The sequence below is a fragment of the Bos grunniens genome, chromosome 4 (genome assembly GCF_055505025.1).
Source record: "Bos grunniens cultivar Pamir isolate PY7600 chromosome 4, Bosgru_T2T1.0, whole genome shotgun sequence".
Lineage (NCBI taxonomy): Eukaryota > Metazoa > Chordata > Mammalia > Artiodactyla > Bovidae > Bos > Bos grunniens.
In genome coordinates this window covers 59,383,564-59,404,552 of record NC_141168.1, presented here as the reverse complement: position 1 = coordinate 59,404,552, position 20,989 = coordinate 59,383,564, and the positions used below count along the sequence as shown (strand labels likewise).

The 20,989-nt window shown below is 36.6% G+C and overlaps 1 protein-coding gene across 15 annotated transcripts in view; it reads right to left on the bottom strand.

The window, feature by feature from the left end:
- Positions 1 to 20,989, bottom strand: part of ANLN (anillin, actin binding protein) — a 175,184-nt gene that overhangs the window by 16,825 nt on the left and 137,370 nt on the right. For 3 of the 15 annotated variants that reach the window (XM_086396549.1, XM_086396545.1, XM_086396537.1), the window contains exons 8-21: positions 19,274 to 19,397; positions 15,559 to 15,669; positions 14,318 to 14,556; positions 13,494 to 13,639; positions 12,027 to 12,174; positions 11,001 to 11,136; positions 10,216 to 10,398; positions 9,122 to 9,248; positions 8,436 to 8,484; positions 8,287 to 8,343; positions 7,440 to 7,478; positions 7,013 to 7,034; positions 5,986 to 6,089; positions 5,190 to 5,243 (exon numbers count right to left, since the gene is read on the bottom strand). In XM_086396549.1, coding sequence (XP_086252675.1) covers positions 5,190 to 5,243; positions 5,986 to 6,089; positions 7,013 to 7,034; positions 7,440 to 7,478; positions 8,287 to 8,343; positions 8,436 to 8,484; positions 9,122 to 9,248; positions 10,216 to 10,398; positions 11,001 to 11,136; positions 12,027 to 12,174; positions 13,494 to 13,639; positions 14,318 to 14,556; positions 15,559 to 15,669; positions 19,274 to 19,397 — 1,539 coding nt within the window. Of the gene's footprint in view, positions 1 to 5,189; positions 5,244 to 5,985; positions 6,090 to 7,012; positions 7,035 to 7,439; positions 7,479 to 8,286; positions 8,344 to 8,435; positions 8,485 to 9,121; positions 9,249 to 10,215; positions 10,399 to 11,000; positions 11,137 to 12,026; positions 12,175 to 12,559; positions 13,640 to 14,317; positions 14,557 to 15,558; positions 15,670 to 19,273; positions 19,398 to 20,989 lie in introns of those variants that run through there. The other 12 variants (XM_086396546.1, XM_086396538.1, XM_086396547.1 and 9 more) reach the window with 8 other exon arrangements.

Genomic DNA, 20,989 nt, shown 5'->3' with positions numbered 1-20,989 from the left:
CTGACTCTACAAAATGAATGAAGAACATAACAACTGGTAAATACAAAGGACAATACTTTTAAATTTCCTTTAAAAATTGATTGAAAAAATAACAGTGCATTGGGGTGTATAACAAGGGTAGAAGTAAAATATAATGGAATGGACAAATGCAAGGTTCTAACACTTGCAAGGTACATAAAGTGTAATTGTATTTCAAGGTAGACTGTAGTGACAGTAATAGGCTAAAGATGCATATTGTAATTCTCAGTAATAAATGAAAAACAATACAGGGAGGTACAGCTAAAAAGCCAACAGAAAAGAAAAATGATTACCAAAATACTCAGAAGCAGTCAAGAGAGGAAAAACAAATGAACAAAGAACAGTTGCTACAGAGCAAAAAAGCATGAGTATGTTTCAATACTTTAGTTACAAAAACAGGCTGCTGAACTTTAGTTAATAAATCAATATCAGTTCATTAATTGTGACAAAAGTAACTTTTGTCAAAAAAAAAAAAAAAAGGCCAAGAGCCAGATTTAGCCTGTAGTGTAAGTATGCCTGCTTTGTAATAGACTAAACCCAACCTGGGCATGGAACAACAGACTGGTTCCAAATAGGAAAAGGAGTACGCCAAGGCTGTATATTGTCACCCTGCTAATTTAACTTATATGCAGAGTACATCATGAGAAACGCTGGGCTGGAAGAAGCACAAGCTGGAATCAAGATTGCCAGGAGAAATACCAATCACCTCAGATATGCAGATGACACCACCCTTATGGCAGAAAGTGAAGAGGAACTAAAAAGCCTCTTGATGAAAGTGAAAAAGGAGAATGAAAAAGTTGGCTTAAAGCTCAACATTCAGAGAATGAAGATCATGGCATCCAGTCCCATCACTTCATGGGAAATAGATGGGGAAACAGTGGAAACAATGTCAGACTTTATTTTGGGGGGCTCCAAAATCACTGCAGATGGTGACTGCAGCCATGAAATTAAAAGACGCTTACTCCTTGGAAGAAAAGTTATGACCAACCTAGATAGCATATTCAAAAGCAGAGACATTACTCTGCCAACAAAGGTCCGTCTAGTCAAGGCTATGGTTTTTCCTGTGGTCATGTATGGATGTGAGAGTTGGACTGTGAAGAAAGCCGAGCACTGAAGAATTGATGCTTTTGAACTGTGGTGTTGGAGAAGACTCTTGAGAGTCCGTTGGACTGCAAGGAGATCCAACCAGTCCATTCTGAAGGAGATCAGCCCTGGGATTTCTTTGGAAGGAATGATGCTAAAGCTGAAACTCCAGTACTTTGGCCACCTCATGTGAAGAGTTGCCTCATTGGAAAAGACTCTGATGCTGGGAGGGGTTGGGGGCAGGAGGAGAAGGGGACGGCAGAGGATGAGATGGCTGGATGGCATCACTGACTCGATGGACGTGAGTCTGGGTGAACTCCGGGAGTTGGTGATGGACAGGGAGGCCTGGCGTGCTGCGATTCATGGGGTCGCAAAGAGTCGGACATGACTGAGCACCTGAACTGAACTGAACCCTGTCAGTACTGCATTAAATATAAATGTATCAAACACTCTAATGAAAAGACAAAAAATTGTTTAACAGTAACAAAACATGACCATAAAATATGCTTATGAGACATAAATTTGACATATATGAACACAGACAAGTTAGGAATAAAGAATGGAAAAAGAGGGGATTCCCAGTGGTCCAGGGGTTAGGCTCCATCCTTCCACTGCAGGGGGCACGGGTTTGATCCCTGGTTGGGGAACTAAGACCCCACGTGCCACATGGCATGTCCAGGAAAAATTAAAAAGAATGGAAAAAGATATATCATACAAACATTAATCATAAGAAAGCTGATGTAATTCTATTAATAACAAACAAAATAGACCTTAAAGATGACTACCAGAAAGATAAAGTGTTAACAATTCATCAAGAAGATCTTAAGTATCTATGTACCCAATAGCATAGCTTTAAAATACATGGAGCATAAATTGACAGACAAAACTAAGTGCCTAAATTGAGACTCTGTTGCTTTTACTGCTTGGAAGTTTGAGGGATTGATATTTTCTTCCAAATAAAATCACGCTTTCTATCTTGTATGAAAATATTCACATAAATATTTTAAATAAATCATTCTCACCAGTATATTAATATTTAGCAAAGAGACCTCAGGCCAAAAGTATATTTTAAACAATAAAAGAGCTTAAGTATGTGTGATAATATAAAATAATTATGAATTTAAATTAAAGATTACAAATATAAGAAAAATTCAATTGGAGAAATATTTAAAGTGATATTGACTTCTGGGTCAAGATAGAAAGGGGAATGATTAACTCTGTCATTCCTGCTGCCCAGTGAAAAAGAATGACACTCTGGTTTGAATAATCATAGTTCAGTCTAAATTTGAAAGTTTTAACTGGAAGGTTAGTTTATAAAAATTTACTCCTCCACCCTAATAAAGATAAAAAGGGAGAATTCTTGACCAAAAAGTATAATTTCAACAGACTAATTTCATAAAACAAACTTTCAACTTTCTGAACTTCAAAGGCATCTATAATGTAATTCTACAATGCTAATCAGGGTCAAGACGTCATATGCCTCATTAACTGCATTAGTTATAAATTCCCTTACCATTTTCTTTTCCATATTGTCAGTGTTAAGCTCTTAGCCTCTCAATGCTAATTAAGAGAATTCTACCATTTAGCCAAGAGAGTGCTCCTGTAAAAAGAATCTCAGAAAGATGAGAAGAAAATGTGAAAAGCTGGGAAAAGTAGACAATATTCTTGGTGAGAAGCTTGTCCTGAAGTGAACTGAGAATATTCACAGACGTCAATGTTACTACGCCCTATCAAGTGTGGAGACGTGAAAATGTGTGATCGTATTCTGTTTTCTGTTTAATAAAAAGTGTCTTTTAAAATTATCAGCACCTCAAGGATTATTATTAACAGGTGTTAAATGTACTCTATAATCAGGGTTACTTTGTAATTTTTTATACACCAAGATACTTCTGAGTGAGAATAATTATACCTGTTAATAATCACACCAGGCCAACAGGTATAAACCAGGATAGCTTTGGACACACCAGAATACCTAATCATTCTTCCTACAACTTCAAAATTCTACAATGCTAGTCAGTTGTTCTACTTTACAGTTTTTTGTCCTAATACTATTTAAACTGACATCTCTTTTTCCTGGAAGGTACATATATCTACGAGATTTCTTTAAGTCAGAAGATGAATTGTGGGATATCCTTCTCCCTTTATCCATAAATGTACAGTAAAACCTATGACTATTCTGGATTCTCTATTCAAAGAAAGGATCTGAAAGTGTGATTCATTGAGATTCATAATTTAAATTCCAGAATGCCAGTCTCTACATCAGATATCTATAACCTTAAATAAGAAAAGTGAAGTTGCTCAGTCGTGTCCGACTCTTTGCAGCCCCATGGACTGTAGACCACCAGGCTCCCCCATCCATGGGATTTTCTAGGCAAGAATACTTGAATGGGTTGCCGTTTCCTTCTCCAGGGCATCTTCCCCACCCAGGGATCAAACCTGGGTCTCTCACGTTACAGGCAGATGCTTTACCGACTGAGCCACCAGGGAATTCATTATTAGTACTATCCTCTATCTGTAGAGTCAACAGTCTGACTAACCTCAAAAGAAACTGCATTCTGAAGGGGATCTCAGAGACAATGCTGTGACTTATCATTACTGGTCAAGACACAGTAAAATAAGCAAACGCTGCCTTGCACTGATGGTCTCTGGGCGCACACAGGAGACTTGTTTACTCTCTCAAATTTAATCAAATAGGTTATTATGTGTGTACAGAAGGTCATCCATTTTCCCCACCAATTTAAAGAACATCTAAACTTAACTATCTCATTCTCCTACATCAACTATAAGATATTAGAACAAATATTTCCTCCCCCTGCTATTCAAAAAAGCATACTTGTGACAAATTTTACATCTATATTGTATTTGACTCAGGAAGAGACTTTACAGTACTGAACACAAACCAATTAAATTGAGTGATTTTATACTCAGGTAGGATACTTTAGCTATAATTACAAAAAAAATCATTAAGAGAATGAACATATCACAATTTATTTTTAATCTGTGTGACACTAAAATGGCAGTGAACAAATTTTTTAGAGAGCAGTCTATATTTAACATGTCATTGAAATCTTTTTCATTTTAGAGATTAATGAAACTGTACATACATAGAAATTGGCTATATGACAACACTGAGTAAGGAATACAGTTCACAGAACTCCAGTTCTTATGTTTCCCTAATTTGCAAATATTGTTTGAAGAACTTTAAATAAAATAAAAAACACTATCCAGTATTTTGCAAATTAGCATTTCTATGCTGCTGCTGCTAAGTCGCTTCAGTCGTGTCCGACTCTGTGCGACCCCATAGACGGCAGCCCACCAGGCTTCCCCGTCCCTGGGATTCTCCAGGCAAGAACACTGGAGTGGGTTGCCATTTCCTTCTCCAATGCCTGAAAGTGGAAAGTGAAAGTGAAGTCGCTCAGTCGTGTCTGACTCTAGCGACCCCATGGACTGCAGCCTACCAGGCTCCTCCATCCATGGGATTTTCTAGGCAAAAGTACTGGAGTGGGGTGTCATTGCCTTCTCCGAGCATTTCTATATACACCCACAAAATGCTTGTGATTGATCTTCACAGGGATATTAAAAGTTCTAAAAAAAAAAAAACTTCTAAAATATATGATTATATTTAGTATAATTTTAGCATTAAATGATTTTTAATTTTAAAGTTAATAAACAGCATCACCTACATAGCAACATACCTATTAGCCAATTAAGACCATAAAATTTTTCTACTTTTACTTAAAACATCACTTATAGGTCTTTCAATAGGTAGGAAGTCAACAATATTGAGTAAATTTTAATTTTAGGATAGTTATTAAATTTGGCATTTTGGTACCCAGAAAATCAATGTTGAAGTGACCGCAGAATCTTAAAGAATAGTAACATGAACTTTTAAAGAAAGCCTTAAAGAATTATGAGAGTAAAGAAAAAGATGCCCAATGGTCTAAATAAAGCATAATTTACATAATGTCCTTAATTATTCAAAATAACCAAGAAGACATGAGAGTGGTTAGTAAAACAAAAACATAAGGGCCAAAAATTAAGGACCAATTTTTAAGCTCATTAGTTTTAAGCAAAGAAAATGTGGCAACCTTTTCCTGGAACATATAGCCCAGTAGCTCTCGCTCTTTTACATCATAATTTATCTAAAACAAACAAAATAAAAGACAAAGAGAAAAAAGACCCAGAATCACTCAATTTGTTAATCTAGCTGAATTATTAAATTAAAAGTTATGTGGATTTGTTTTTAAACATCTCTATATTCTGACCACAGAAATTTCTTATAGTATTTTTAAATAGTCTGTATTATACAGCAGGAGCCAACCCTAGGACTGAAGTTTGCCTCTACTTCTTCTACCACTTAAAATGGTCTTGTTTGCTATTAAAAGTTTAGTCCTTATAGTGTGGCAAAAAGCGCTCAATAGTGATATTACAAAGATTTAAACTATGAAGGCTTAAACTTGGAGAGTAAAGTATGGGAAAGAAATCCCTTAGATTCATAAGTACTTTTCCAAGAAATTAACCTATCTTTCCCTATTTTGTAAAACTAAATCTAAAAAATGTTAATCATGTCAAAATATTGGTTTTAAATGAGCAAGATACTGTTTTAAAACTGTAAGCTTAACATCTATATGCAAGCAGCAATACTTTCTTAGTCAGAATTGACATTTAGAATAAACCAATATATACTGCTTTGAAGACTTAACTATTAATATAAAGGGAGAAATACTTCCAACATCAAAAAACATATCATGCATATAAACCTATATCCAATTAACATACACAATTCTAAGAGCATATACATTCAGCCAAAGATTTCAAATACTTGAAATGGGACATTTCCATTGACCTAACTTTTCTGTAAATAAATAAATAAATTTGGATTACCCTGTCCAGAGCAAATTTTGTGTTTCCTACTGAAGATAATGACAGAGTGTAAGATCCAACAAGGGCAAAGTTGCTGGTCCGCACAGCATTAAGACTGGCCATAACTAAAGAAAAATGAAACGAAGTTTAGTTCAGAGTGACTTTGGTACATATAAAATAACAATTGCTCACCCCACCCTAACAGAATGAAATTAAACTGCCACAGGAAAAAAAAAAAAAAATTGCTTCATTTTCCTTTATTTCTAATATGGGGGGGCAAGGCAGGGGGACTAAAACATTAACATGTTCCCTAATGAAAGTAAACTGCTAAGTATTTATATTTAACTTAAATGAGGTACAAGCACTCCTTAACATTTGAGGCAGATGTTTTTAAAGATACAGAACCTAAAAATATGTGCGTAAAAAGCAACTTTCCTATAAGAGACATGAAAGGACTTTACTGCTATAGTCTAGGATAACATAACGAGCAGCAGGACTTTATCTGCGTGGTTCTTCTCAGCTATTCTCTTGTGCCAAGAAGCAGAGATCAAAAGTCCAAAGACGAGGGAAACCAGCTCAACCCTAACCCTCTTTGGAAAATTTTGGCCTAACACTACTCTGGAAGTCTTTCCTGGCTTACCTGGCACCCCAGTTCCCAGCGAACTAGAAAGATGTTTTTCTGACATGATACAATTGTCATGATCAGTACAATTAAAAGAGTTAAACTCTACAGTGTGAACAGCACAAAATAAATCTACAGAACAAGAGCAGCTGTGGTGAAGAGTAATACTACTTGCTGCAGCTGTAAAGTGGCTGGTATCCTATGTGCAGTGCCTGCTAGAGGCTGAATAATGTGCAGTTTGGTGGCCTGTGGTGGTTTCTGACAGCAGACTATTCTGGCTAGTAATCTTACAGGTTACTAAGAAAATATTATTCAAAGGAGACTAAAGTAGATACTTACAAATCAAGAGGGTTACACAAATAAGTATTCGATTGCTTAGTTCTTTTTCCTTATTCTAGTGTTTCAAGTAGTTCAAGATCCACTCACCTGAAGAATGAAGGGTGCTTTTCTAAAAAAAAAAAAGGCGTGAAGAAGAACGTGTTATTTTCTTTATATGATACAAAGATTTAAATAGTAAGTACAAAACTGTTTAACACTGCAAGGACTACATTTTAGAAAACACTATTTTTTCCTTTTAGGATATTTTAAAGATTTCCAAAGTGCTAAGGGTGTAGAAATGGTTAGTTTTAGTTACTCACTTGTGTCTGACTCTTTGTGACCCCATGGACTATAGCTCGCCAGACTCGTCTATCTATGGAATCCCAAGGCAAGAATACTGGTGTGGGTAGCCTTTCCCTTCTCCAGGGGATCTTTCTAATCCAGGAATAGAACTTAAGTCTCCCAAATTGAGGGCAGTATATGTGGAAGGTGAAGATTTTTCAAGGAACTTCAATTTTTTGAAAATTCTACTTACAGTGGTTACCGATGTGAGAAGTCGCTTAGGAGTAATAGCCTAGAAAAAAAGATAACTTAGTATAGTTCCTATTAAACATTACGGTTCAGAACTTAAAACTAATTTGAGATTCTGCCACACAGAAAATAATTCTTCAATATCAATACATTTTGCCTGAGTCCTTTATTAAGGTTTGTCCCCATACCGTTATTCCTTTTTCATTAAAGCTAAATAAAATTTTTTTAAATGATGATTTAGAAAAAGAACAAAAAAGCAAAGGCTAGGAAGGACAGAAACTAAGTTGCTTCTATTCCATATGCCTATAGCAATCACATCATTCTTAAGTATTGCTTACAGGAGTTTGTAAGACAAAAGTTCAGAGGAAAAGCCTGAGAAAAGTTTAAAGAGATTCTCTGATGGATCAGTCAATAAAGCATCTGCATGCAATGTGGGAGACTTGGGTTTGATCCCAGAGTTGGGAAGATCCCCTGGAGGAGCACATAGCAACCTATGCTAGTATTCTTGCCTGGAGAATTCCAAGGAGCCTGGCGGGCTGCAGTCCATGAGGTTGCAAAGAGTCAGACACAACTGAGCAACTAGGCATAGCACATTATAAAGTTAGTTGTCAAGCAGATATAGAGAAAATAGAATTTCTAGCCTGGGTGTATCAGTAGTTTATAATTAGGGTTATGGTCACTCACTGTAAGTTTACTCTCAGTATTCATATCTAATAAATGCAGTAACTAGAAATCTGAGGCATAAAAATGACCCAAGAGCCTGATAATTCTTTAAAAATATACATAATTTTTAACTGACATTATGTCTCGTACTTCTGATTATATTTTTACTGGGTTTCTTTCATTCTCACCTTTGACTTGTATGCTTTTTTCTTCTTATCAGGGCCTGAGGGATCTTTCCTTTGTACCTACATACAAATTAAAGCAGAATTTAACTTAAAATCTGATTCCTTTAAGAAAAACACACCATTAGTAATTTTAGAAAGCTGTAACTGTTTACCAAGCTGTAAACTTCAATATTTATTTCAAAGTCATTGGACACATCTTGCCTGGAAAAATAAAAATACCAAATTATGCCATTAAAAATGATGCCATAAATACTGTTACAAGAATTACAAGAGAGTAAAGGAATTCACTATATTTTAAAACTAAAGACAATAGTTATAAATTATTAAAGAATATAAAAATTAGTAAGAACAGTCAATTTTTCCCCTGTAATACAAGTCAAACATTTTCTTCAGTTTTTACAACTCAAGATCTTAAATAATAAAAATAACTTTTTTCTAAATTGGATTTTGACTCTACTTTCAAAATAAATCTGTAACACTAAATACAAATGTCTTACACAGAGACTGAATGTTAAGTACATTCATAGATTTAAAGCATATATTAAAAAATTATGGTCCAGATTTTGTATGTGTGCGTATGTGTGTGTATAGTAAATATATATGTTAAAACACTTCAAAATATCAAATACCTGTAGACACATGGAAGAAATATGCTACTCAATGGAAGATCAGAAACATAAGAGTTAAATAAAGAAATTGAAAAATGAGATATTTGTCCATATAAAAACAACATACAGATTACAGTTCAAAGATTATGAATTCTATCTGTATGCTTAGACTATATTAATTCTATTAAAAGAAAAACATGTTTCAACCACCAAAAACCTAATTTACTTACAGAGTAAATGTAGTAGTGAATGTTAGAGCATCACCGTTAAGAGAAGTTGAAGTACTTGCTAATGGTGTGGCTACCATATTTTCAGCTCCTGCTTTTAGTATAATTAAGAAATAGTAATTTGCTGCATCTGCAAGAAATAATTACATTATCTAATAAGCACAAGCAGAATCAGATTTAGCTAATCAGCATTCTGGAAGATCAAATGACTAAAGTAACACTGCAACTGATTTATATAAAATTTATTTAAAACTTCCTAAAGTCAACTTACCACACACAAAAAGACAAGACATAAGCGGACAGACATATACCTGGAATAGCATCATCAAGATATCTTCCTATTATGTGAACTGAAAAAACTTCACTACACATTCCTCAATTTCTGCTGACTTTAAATTTTACCTATTGACCTGAAATTCTTCAGCTAATAGTATATAACTCAAAAGGGTATATTCTGGCTTGTTATTTCAAAACTGAAATTAAAACACTATATTTCTGTGAAAGTTACCACCTTGTCCTATTTTTCAGATACCAGTGCCATAACCTCCTTTATCCACCTTGTTTTAATATCATTTTAAGTAGAATATATAGCTTAGAAAAGTTTACTCAATCTAGAGGGTTAAACGAAATAAAATTTCAATAGACATATCTATACTATCATGCTCTTAACTCCCACAATCAGTAATTCAGGATTCAAACAACAGATTTCCATAATGGAGTGAATTTTAAATAGAACAGAGTAAGTAAAATAAGTTATTTTAGATGCCAAATACTTTCCACAAAAAAATTAATGAATGTGAAATGGTCTGTTGCATCAGAATAACTCGCCTTGATAATTTATGTTCAGTATTATGTTTAACAAGCCCTACTTTCAGTTAGAGCCATTTGTGTTATTCTGTAATCAGTAAGATCATATATGAAAATTTTCCTTGGTTATTTTTAGATACATATTTACAGAAAAGGAACTCAAGGCTTAAGATATGCAAGTCTTGCTTCTTTTCGGATGCTCTACTTGTTCCCATTTGCACGATTCCAACCTAGGTGACGTTCATAATTTAACATATGATCTGGAAGTGACAAAATAAAGATCACCATACCTGGTTTCTGAGCTGTACTGCAGACAAAATCTGCTTTTAGAGGCAAGCGGATTTCTGACAAAGTAATTGATCCTCTGGAAGGGACAAATTCACTTTGGGATATGGGACCAGCCTTATTCTTCCTCTGAGGCCCTTCATTCTTCAATTTATTCAACTCATCAATCAAAAGTGTTCTCTTCTCAGCTATATAGAAATATGTAAGTTAATATTTCAAATATTAAAACTGCAATTGTTTCTAAATGAAGCCAGTGCAAGAAAATGCACTCATGTGGCAACTGTACACAACACCAAAGACAAAATCAGTAACTCTTCCTTTATATAAACAGGCGATAGGTAGTTAGGCAAAACCTTGATCACTCCAGTTTTTACTCAATATTCCAACTTTTGGTCAGTTCTCTTGTATGGTTAATTTCTCCATCCTAACGTGCCCTGTCATCCTTCATCATACATACACACACAACAAAATTCATATACTTGTTTTTAGCTACACATACAGAGCTAGTGTGTGTGTATAAATATACTCATATATTCATTATCAGCACACTCTACAACATTTCTTCAGATGCACTCCAGATTCTTTCACCCTTTCATGTAAACTACGCCTTATTTTACATGCAAAGTTTTCACAAACCACATTAAAAAAAAAATTAAAAACAGATCAGCTGAAACAGACTTATCAAAAAAAGCCCTTTCTCTAGAATTAGAAATTTCTGAATATACTAGACAAAATGAGCTTTTCCTGGTGTGAAACTGTGTTGGAATTGTTTTGGGTATAACACACATACTTGCTATTAGAAGAAGTCTTTCTGCCTCAGCTTCTTCCAGTGACCCTTTTCCATGTTCTTCATCAACACAACAGTTAAGAGCCTGGCTAGCCTGATAGATCACTGTCTGCTGCAAATTTATTTCATTATTGAGTTCCTAGTGAAACCAATGAGAGGAGAAAAAAAATTCATATTGAATCATGATTTTTACTTTATTTAAGCTTTATTTATAATTTATCCAATTAGGTAATTTCTAAAATCTCCAGAGAGGAAAGTCAAAATGGTAGTTTCACTGTTCAAGTTTCTAGACTATGCACCAAAAACATTTAACATATCTTTTTCATTATGGCTTATCATAGGATATTGACTATAGTTCCCTGTGCTATACAATATATCATACTGAATATAGTTCTCTATGCTACACCACTCAGGGCTTCCCAGGTGATGCCAGTGGTAAAGAAGCAGCCTGCCAATGCAGGAGACATAAGAGATGTGGGTTCGATTCCTGGGTCAGGAGTTCCCCTGGAGGAGGAAATGGCAACCCACTCCAGTATTCTTGCCTAGAGAATCCCAGGGACAGAGCAGTCTGGTGGACTGTGGTCCATGGGGTCACAAAGAGTGGGATACAACCGAAGCTACTGAGCAAGCATGCATGCTATACAGTAGGACTTGGCTGTTTATCCCTCTATGTGTAACAGTTTGCATCTGCTAATCAAACTCCCAATCCATTCCTCCCCCTCGTCCCTCACTTGGCATCCACAAGTCTGTTCTCTATACCTGAGTCAGTTTCTTCTTCATAGATAAGTTCATTTGCATATGACAAACATTCTTAAAAGTAAATACTTCAGTAATATCAAACAAGCTTCCAACTTTTCCAGTAAAGAGGACTTTTCTCAGACTGAATTCAGGACACAGTTCCTGAGGCCCTGCAAGCCAGAGACTATCCTAGTCCTGGATAGAGATGAATAAGACAGGGTCCTCGTCCTCAAGAAGCTCACAGTCTCAAGGTGTTAACATTCCAAACCCCCTTTCCAGTGAAGCACATACCTGCATCTTCTGTTTGATGTTAACCTGACAAGGAAAACCATTCTTTTTTTCTTCCAATTTTGAAGTAACATCTTCCTTCCGAACAATCACTTGCTTTATCGAAGGACGGTCCGTTTCTTTGACTCTTTGAGATCTATATGCATCGATGCTTCAGGAAATAAGTTATAGTCTTTAAGAATCCAGCAACACACTAAGCACTATGCTTTATTGAATGTATCAGCAGAGTCTAATATTGCAAAGTATTGGCAGAACACTTCACTAGAATGGAAAATGCCACTGGGTGAAAGAAGGTGACCAAAGCTATTTCAAAGTTTTATGAAGATTAACATTAATAACATTATAAGTATAAATAACAAGACTTCTTATTTTAACCTAAACCATGATAAACTGTGGAAAATTCTGAAAGAGATGGGAATACCAGACCACCTAATCTGCCTCTTGAGAAACCTATATGCAGGTCAGGAAGCAACAGTTAGAACTGGACGTGGAACAACAGACTGGTTCCAAATAGGAAAAGGAGTTTGTCAAGGCTGTATATTGTCACCCTGTTTATTTAACTTATATGCAGAGTACATCATGAGAAATGTGGACTGGAAGAAACACAAACTGGAATCAAGATTGCCGGGAGAAATATCAATAACCTCAGATATGCAGATGACACCACCCTTATGGCAGAAAGTGAAGAGGAACTCAAAAGCCTCTTGATGAAAGTGAAAGCGGAGAGTGAAAAAGTTGGCTTAAAGCTCAACATTCAAAAAACGAAGATCATGGCATCCGGTCCCATCACTTCATGGGAAATAGATGGGGAAACAGTGGAAACAGTGTCAGACTTTATTTTTCTGGGCTCCAAAATTGCTGCAGATGCTGACTGCAGCCATGAAATTAAAAGACGCTTACTCCTTGGAAGGAAAGTTATGACCAACCTAGATAGCATATTCAAAAGCAGAGACATTACTTTGCCAACAAAGGTCCATCTAGTCAAGGCTATGGTTTTTCCTGTGGTCATGTATGGATGTGAGAGTTGGACTGTGTGAAGAAGGCTGAGCGCCGAAGAATTGATGCCTTTGAACTGTGGTGTTGGAGAAGACTCTTGAGAGTCCCTTGGACTGCAAGGAGATCCAACCAGTCCATTCTGAAGGAGATCAGCCCTGGGATTTCTTTGGAAGGAATGATGCTAAAGCTGAAAGTCCAGTACTTTGGCCACCTCATGCGAAGAGCTGACTCATTGGAGAAGACTCTGATGCTGGGAGGGATTGGGGGCAGGAGGAGAAGGGGACGACAGAGGATGAGATGGCTGGATGACATCGCTGACTCGATGGACGTGAGTCTCAGTGAACTCCGGGAGTTGGTGATGGACAGGGAGGCCTGGCGTGCTGCGATTCATGGGGTCGCAGAGTCGGACACAACTGAGCGACTGATCTGATCTGATGACCCTTAGTGACTGAATGTCTTCCAAGATATTCTCACCTATAAGGAAGATCATGATCTTCAGAACCAATGCTATCACCAGACTCAGCTCGAGGGACACGGGTTCTTTGGAATTTTCCTGGCTTTGGACTTTCATCACTGATGCTGGTGTCTTTCACTTCCCATCTAGGTGAAGAAACTAAACTCTGTAGGAAGGCACATCAGATATTAGATTTTATGGATGACATTGATTCTAAATGAGAAATCTGAGGAATAGAATGCCTTCTCTATTACTAGAAAATAAATATCCAATATGTTGACCAATTCATTATAAAAACAAGACAAACTATGTTCCTAAAAAGTATATGAATAAAAATTCATAGACAGCTGAAGCCTACACTTGTAACTCTTTTTTAAAAAATATTTCTAATTGAATCAATTTCCAAAAAAGCTGTAGTTATTCAGTTCAGAGTGACAGCTAATAAATGTTATTTATCTGTCTTGTGCTAAATACTGATATTCTAATACAATTTAATATGCACTTCAACTCCATGATGGAGGTACTGGTTTTAACCTAATTTAACATTTAATTGTGACAAAAAGTTTAAATAACCTGACCAGTAAACACCAGTACATGGCAGAGCCAGGATGTGAGCCCAAGTAGCTTGCTTTTTAAGCCATGTTACAGTTTGGATTTCATCTGATGCCAACAGGAAACCAATGAAGAGTTTTAAACTCTCTTCTAAGAGAGTTAACATCAAGTTTGCAAAATATCCCTGGCTATAGCATGCCAAATCCCCAGGTACCAACTAAAACAAAAAGAGATGCTAATTCTACTTAGTTTCTTTATGTCCTGGGCCTATTTACATTTAGTCCTGTCTTACCTCTGGACTTACCACACCAACTGTCTGTGCTAATGGAGTAAGCAAAGACATCGAGGAAATATTTAGTGCATCTTCCTGTTCTTCGCTGCTTTCTGCATCTGCTTGATCCAACTCCTCTTGGTTCTTTTCCACATCTAGTCCACCTTCCTCTAGGACATCACTGAAGATGTCATTAATTACTTTTGAACTATTGATATCATCATCATCATCCACGCTCATCTCAATTTCACGTACCACTTCTGAAAAACATTTCAATAGGTGAACACTGTGATTCAGACCTTTTGGAATTAAAGGGATAACAGAGAAGACTTAACATTCATATGCTTACTCAATAAATAGGGGGGGAAAAAAGCCCCAAAATGTACCTCCTATACAAACAAAACAAAAAGAAACAGAATACTGCTATAATGTTCCAATAACATTTTCTAAGTAATGAAGTTTGCTGCTGCTGCTGCTGCTAAGTCGCTTCAGTCGTGTCCGACTCTGTGCAACTCCAGAGACGGCAGCCCACCAGGCTCCCCCGTCCCTGGGATTCTCCAGGCAAGAACACTGGAGTGGGTTGCCATTTCCTTCTCCAATGCATGAAAGTGAAAAGTGAAAGTGAAGTTGCTCAGTCGTGTCCGACTCTTAGCGACCCCATGGACTGCAGCCTACCAGGCTCCTCCACCCATGGGATTTTCCAGGCAAGAGTACTGGAGTGGGGTGCCACTGCCTTCTCTGAAGTAATGAAGGTAGGAACGATCAAAAGCTGATTCAGTGCTACAGGTTTAAGAATATTAAGCACTCAAACTGCAAGATAATAGCCAAAGCTTCAGATTTACACAAAATACTCTTTCAAATAATTCTCTTTCTCGTGCTGAGAACTGTCTTTTCACACTGTAGTCAATAACAGGACAATAATAATATCACAAATAAGGGCAGGGTTCACAAATAAACTTCAAGGGCACTGATTTCTCCCAACTGTACATGCAGAGTGTGGAAGGGTAGCACATTTCCTTTCCCTGTGAAACGAAGTGACAGCCTTAATCACATTTTCACAGGGCATGGGACCTAAAGATAACTGTTAACAGTACCATATTTTGCAAAAGCAAGAATATTTCCTATTTTTTTTAAAAAGGGGATTATAAAATCATAAAATATTTTGAAATATAGAACTCTACATATTTGAATATGAGAATACTAATTCTCCTAGCATATCCAGAGTTAATAAGAAACAAAGAATAAAAACAATGAAAACCAACCAGTCTGCTGTTCAACCTTTGGTTCTGATGTCACTTTTAAGGATTTGTCCTCTTCTAAAAACAGTGTTATTTTCAAAGGGCTAGACTTAGTCATTTCACATTCAGTAAAATCTAAAAAAATAGGAAAAACAATTTGAATATATATAAAAACTTAGAATTGTTCAGTAAAAGACTCTTAATGCAATTCCTATCAAAATCCCAACAGAGCTTTTTGGAGAAATGGAAAGTCTGTCCTAAAATTCGTACGGAACTTCAGAACCTCTGAATATCTAAAACAATTTTGAAAGAGAACAAAGTTAAAAGACTGACATTTCCTCATTTCAAAATATATTATAAAGCTATAATAATCAATACAGTATGGTACCAACATAAAGATAGACATATAGACAAATGGGAAAGAATAGAGAGCCCAAAAAGAAAATTTCAAATATATGGTCAAAGCTGCCATGATAATTCAATGAAGAAAGGATAATGTTAGAAAAACTGGATAGCTACATCCAAGGAATTAAGTTAGACTTTTATCTGATGCCATATACAAAAGTCAACTAAAAATAGATTAAAGACCTAATAAGATTCAAAACTACAAAACTCCCAGAAGAAAACAGAGGGAAAGCTTTATGACACTGGATTTGGTGATTTCCTGTGTATAACACAAAAAGCACAGACAGCAAAAGCAAAAATAGACAATGGGACTATATCAAACTGAAAAACTTTTGTGGCAAGCAGGGCACAGTAAACACATGGAACAATATTTTATAATAACTCAAATGGAGTATAATCTATAAAAATGTTTAATCACTGTACACCTGAAACTAAGATAATATTGTAAATCAGTTAGTTCAATTCAGTTCAGTCACCCAGTCGTATCCGACTCTTCGCGACCCCATGAATCGCAGCACACCAGGCCTCCCCATCCATCACCAACTCCCGAAGTTTACTCAAACTCATGTCCATCCAGTCGGTGATGCCATCCAGCCATCTCATCCTCTGTCGTCCCCTTCTCCTCCTGCCCCCAATCCCTCCCAGCATCAGAGTCTTTTCCAATGAGTCAGCTCTTCGCATGAGGTGGCCAAAGTACTGGAGTTTCAGCTTTAGTATCAGTCCTTCCAATGAACACCCAGGACTGATCTCCATGGACTGGTTGGATCTCCTTGCAGTCCAAGGGACTCTCAAGAGTCTTCTCCAACACCACAGTTCAAAAGCATCAATTCTTCAGTGCTCAGCTTTCTTCACAGTCCAACTCTCACATCCATATGTGACCACTAGAAAAACTATAGCCTTGACTAGATGGACCTTTGTTGGCAAAGTAATATCTTTGCTTTTTAACATGCTATCTAGGTTGGTCATAACTTTCCTTCCAAGGAGTAAGCGTATTTTAATTTCATGGCTGCAATCACCATCTGCAGTGATTTTGGAGCCAAAAAAAGTCTGACACTGTTTCCACTGTTTTCCCATCTATATCCCATGAAGTGATGGGACCGGATGCCATGATCTTAATTTTCTGAATGTTGAGTTTTAAGCCAACTTTTTCACTCCTCTCTTTCACTTTCAACAAGAGGCTTTTTAGTTCCTCTTCACTTTCTGCCATAAGGGTGGTGTCATCTGCATATCTGAGATTATTGATATTTCTCCCGGCAATCTTGATTCCAGCCTGTGCTTCTTCCAGCCCAGCGTTTCTCATGATGTACTCTGCATAGAAGTTAAATAAGCAGGGTGACAGTATACAGCCTTGACGTACTCCTTTTCCTATTTGGAACCAGTCTGTTGTTTCATGTCCAGTTCTAACTGTTGCTTCCTGACCTGCATATAGGTTTCTCAAGAGGTAGGTCAAGTGGTCTGGTATTCCCATCTCTTTCAGAATTTTCCACAGTTTATTGTGATCCACACAGTCAAAGGTTTTGGCATAGTCAATAAAGCAGAAATAGATGTTTTTCTGAAACTCTCTTGCTTTTTCGATGATCCAGCGGATGTTGGCAATTTGATCTCTGGTTCCTCTGCCTTTTCTAAAACCAGCTTGAACATCAGGAAGTTCATGGTTCACATATTGCTGAAGCCTGGCTTGGAGAATTTTGAGCATTACTGTACTAGCGTGTGAGATGTGTGCAATTATCCAGTAGTTTGAGCATTCTTTGGCATTGCCTTTCTTTGGGATTGGAAAGAAAACTGACCTTTTCCAGTCCTGTGGCCACTGGTGAGTTTTCCAAATTTGCTGGCATATTGAGTCCAGCACTTTCACAACTACACATCAATTAAAAAAATGTTTATATATCAAAGAACAGTCAACAGAGTGAAAAATCAACCTACTGAATTCAAGAAAATATCTGCAAATCATATATCTAAGAAGTTAGTATTAAGAATATAAAAAGGACTCCTACAACTCAAAAAAATCAACCTGATTTAAAAAATGGGCAAAGGATATGAACAGACATTTCTCCAAAGATGATATATGAATGGCCAACCAGCATATGAAAAGATGCTCAACATCACCAATCACAGGAGAAATGTTAATCAAAATCACAATGAGCTAACAACTCATACCTATTAGGATGCCTACTATCAAGAACACACAAAAAATATCAAGTGTTGACGAGAGTGAGGAGAAATCGGAACCCGCATGCACTGGTGACAACACTGTGTGACCAGGATGTAATAATGTAACCAATGTGGAAACCAGTATAACAGTGCCTCAGAAATATTAAAAGTAGAACTACTATATGATCAAGCAATTCCACTTCTGGGTATATAGCCACAAGAATTAAAAGCAGGGTCTCAAAGAGATATTTGCACACCCATGTTCATAACACCACTACCCACGACAGCTAAGAAGTAGAAACAATCCACATGTCCATCAATGGATAATAGATAAACAAAATATGGTATATATACACAAGAAAATATTATTCAGCCTTAAAAAGGAAAATAATCATGTCACACACTTGACATATGACATGTCAACATGGATGAACCCTGGGACATTATGTTAAATTAAATATGCCAGTCACAAAAATACAGATACCATATGACTGCACTTATATGAGCTATCTAAGGCAGTCAAATTGACAGAAACAGAAAGTAGAATGCTGGTGACCAAAGGCTGAAGAGGGGGAAAGGGGAGTTGTTGTTTAATGGATATAGTTTTAGTTTTGCCTGATGAAAGTTCCTCAACAATGTGAATATACTACTGAACTGCATACTTAAAAACTGTTAAGATGGTGAATTATTGTCTATGATATATTAAATGTCACTACATACGCCTTACTTTTTTTAAACAGCTACATAATACTCAATTACATGGATTTAGCACAATTTATTTACAGTCTTCTACTGATGGGCATTTAAGTTATTTAAATCTTACCACTATTACAAAAGATGCAACAACTAATAAATTTGTACATACATCCATTGCACACTAGTTCTAAGAATTCAACTTACAGAAACACTTGCAAAGAAGTTGAATAAGGAATACACACACTTTACAATTCAATAGATACTACTAAGTTTTTCTCCAAAAAATATTTATAGTAAATTTATACTCTCATTAAGAGTATGAGTTCTCACTCTGGAAAGAAAACTAAGGAAGAAGCATATAGCACGGCTAGAAACAAACAAAAAAATTAATTTGTCTTTTTACACTAGAACAGCATTTCTGCTGCTTCCAAAATTATGGTAGACTGAAACTGACATTTTAAGTGAAACAGAAATAGAAAATGCTTACCTGAAGTTTCTCTACTAGAAGGGTTTGCTGGTGTCTGATTTTCTGTCACCTTTTCTGTTACTGTAAGTGATGGGGTACTTGGATCAACTTGTTTTTTGAGGGGAGTGCTCTGACAGTGAATTTCCTGCAAAAAGCAAATGAAAATGTAAATTTTATTTCTCAAAACTATAAATCTTGTCTTTTTACATGTTATTAAATGAAACAAATAAGAGTCATTGTTAGAAATAAACTTCCTCAGAACAAAACAGAAAATGAATGTTGAGAAGGTCCAGCCATGTTTAGAACACTAGTTCATACTCCTGATAATTCACAGTACATAATTTTTTTTAGAGACCACTAGGCAATGGAGGAGCCTGGTAGGCTGCAGTCCATGGGTTCGCTAGGAGTTGGACACGACTGAGCGACTTCACTTTTACTTTTCACTTTCCTGCATTGGAAAAGGAAATGGCAACCCACTCCAGTGTTCTTGCCTGGAGAATCCCAGGGACAGGGGAGCCTGGTGGGCTGCCGTCTATGGGGTCGCACAGAGTCAGACATGACTGAAGTGACTTAGCAGCAGCAGCAGGCAAGACAGAATGAAAATTCACATCAGAGTTCAGCTTTAGATAAACCAATTCAAGTGAAAGGCAAATAAGAGGAAAAAATAACTAAGTCTCCTCAAGAAGAACAAAACAAATACAAGCTAAAACTATATACTTCCACATCCCTTTTCAGCCACCATATCTTTGCTCCCTGCCCTTTAGAGACAAACTTCTGGGACTGCCTATACTAATGGACTCTACTCTTCACCCACTACCTGCCTCCTACCCTCACCACTTCACCAAAAGGTTCTGCCAAGTCACAACAAGCTCCTTACTGTGATCTCGGTTCAGTCCACATTTACAACAAACACGTGACAATACTGACCACTCCTTCCTTCTGAAAGGCTCCTTCTTCCCTTGACTTTAGTTACATCACACTCAACTGCTTTCTCTTCCCATCACTTAGGTTGCTTTTTCTATGGGTACCACAGATGAATTCTGAAGTGGGAAGACCCTTGAACTCTCCCAATACTGTGTTCAGAATTTTCTTTAAATGCATATGTACAACTATCTAGGGAAGGAGTCCACAGATTTTTTAGGAATCATTTAACACAAAAACTTTAAAGATCTGTTGCTCTGTATTTTCTAGAGAAAGAAAAGGAAAACCATGAGACTGTAACATACTGGCAACCAAGTGAAGAAGGTGCTTCAGACAAAAGGGAGTGATTCACAAAGTCAACTGCTGCTAACAGGTCAAGTTAAACACTAGAAAAGTGATTCTGAAGATCATTGGTGAATTTGATAAAGGTAGTGGTGAGAGCATGAGTGGAGAGATCAAGAAAGAAGAAGAGAAAAACTGCAAGATACAAGTAGAGACACTCCTTTGGAAGAGTCTAGATGAAAAGGAGGCAAAGAAAGGGAAGAGAAGGGAGATTTAAAGAGTTGCTTTTGTTATGATCATGGCATCTTGGCCCCACCACTTCATGGGAAATTTAAATGCAGAAAAAATGGAATTAGTGGCAGATTTTATTTCTGTGGGCTCTAAAATCACTGTGGACGGTGACTGCAGCCATGAAATTAAAAGACGTTTGCTCCTTGGAAGAAAAACTATGACAAACCTAGACAGAATATTAAAAAGCAGAGATATTACTTTTCCGACAAAGGTCTGTCTAGTCAAAGTAATGGTTTTTCCAGC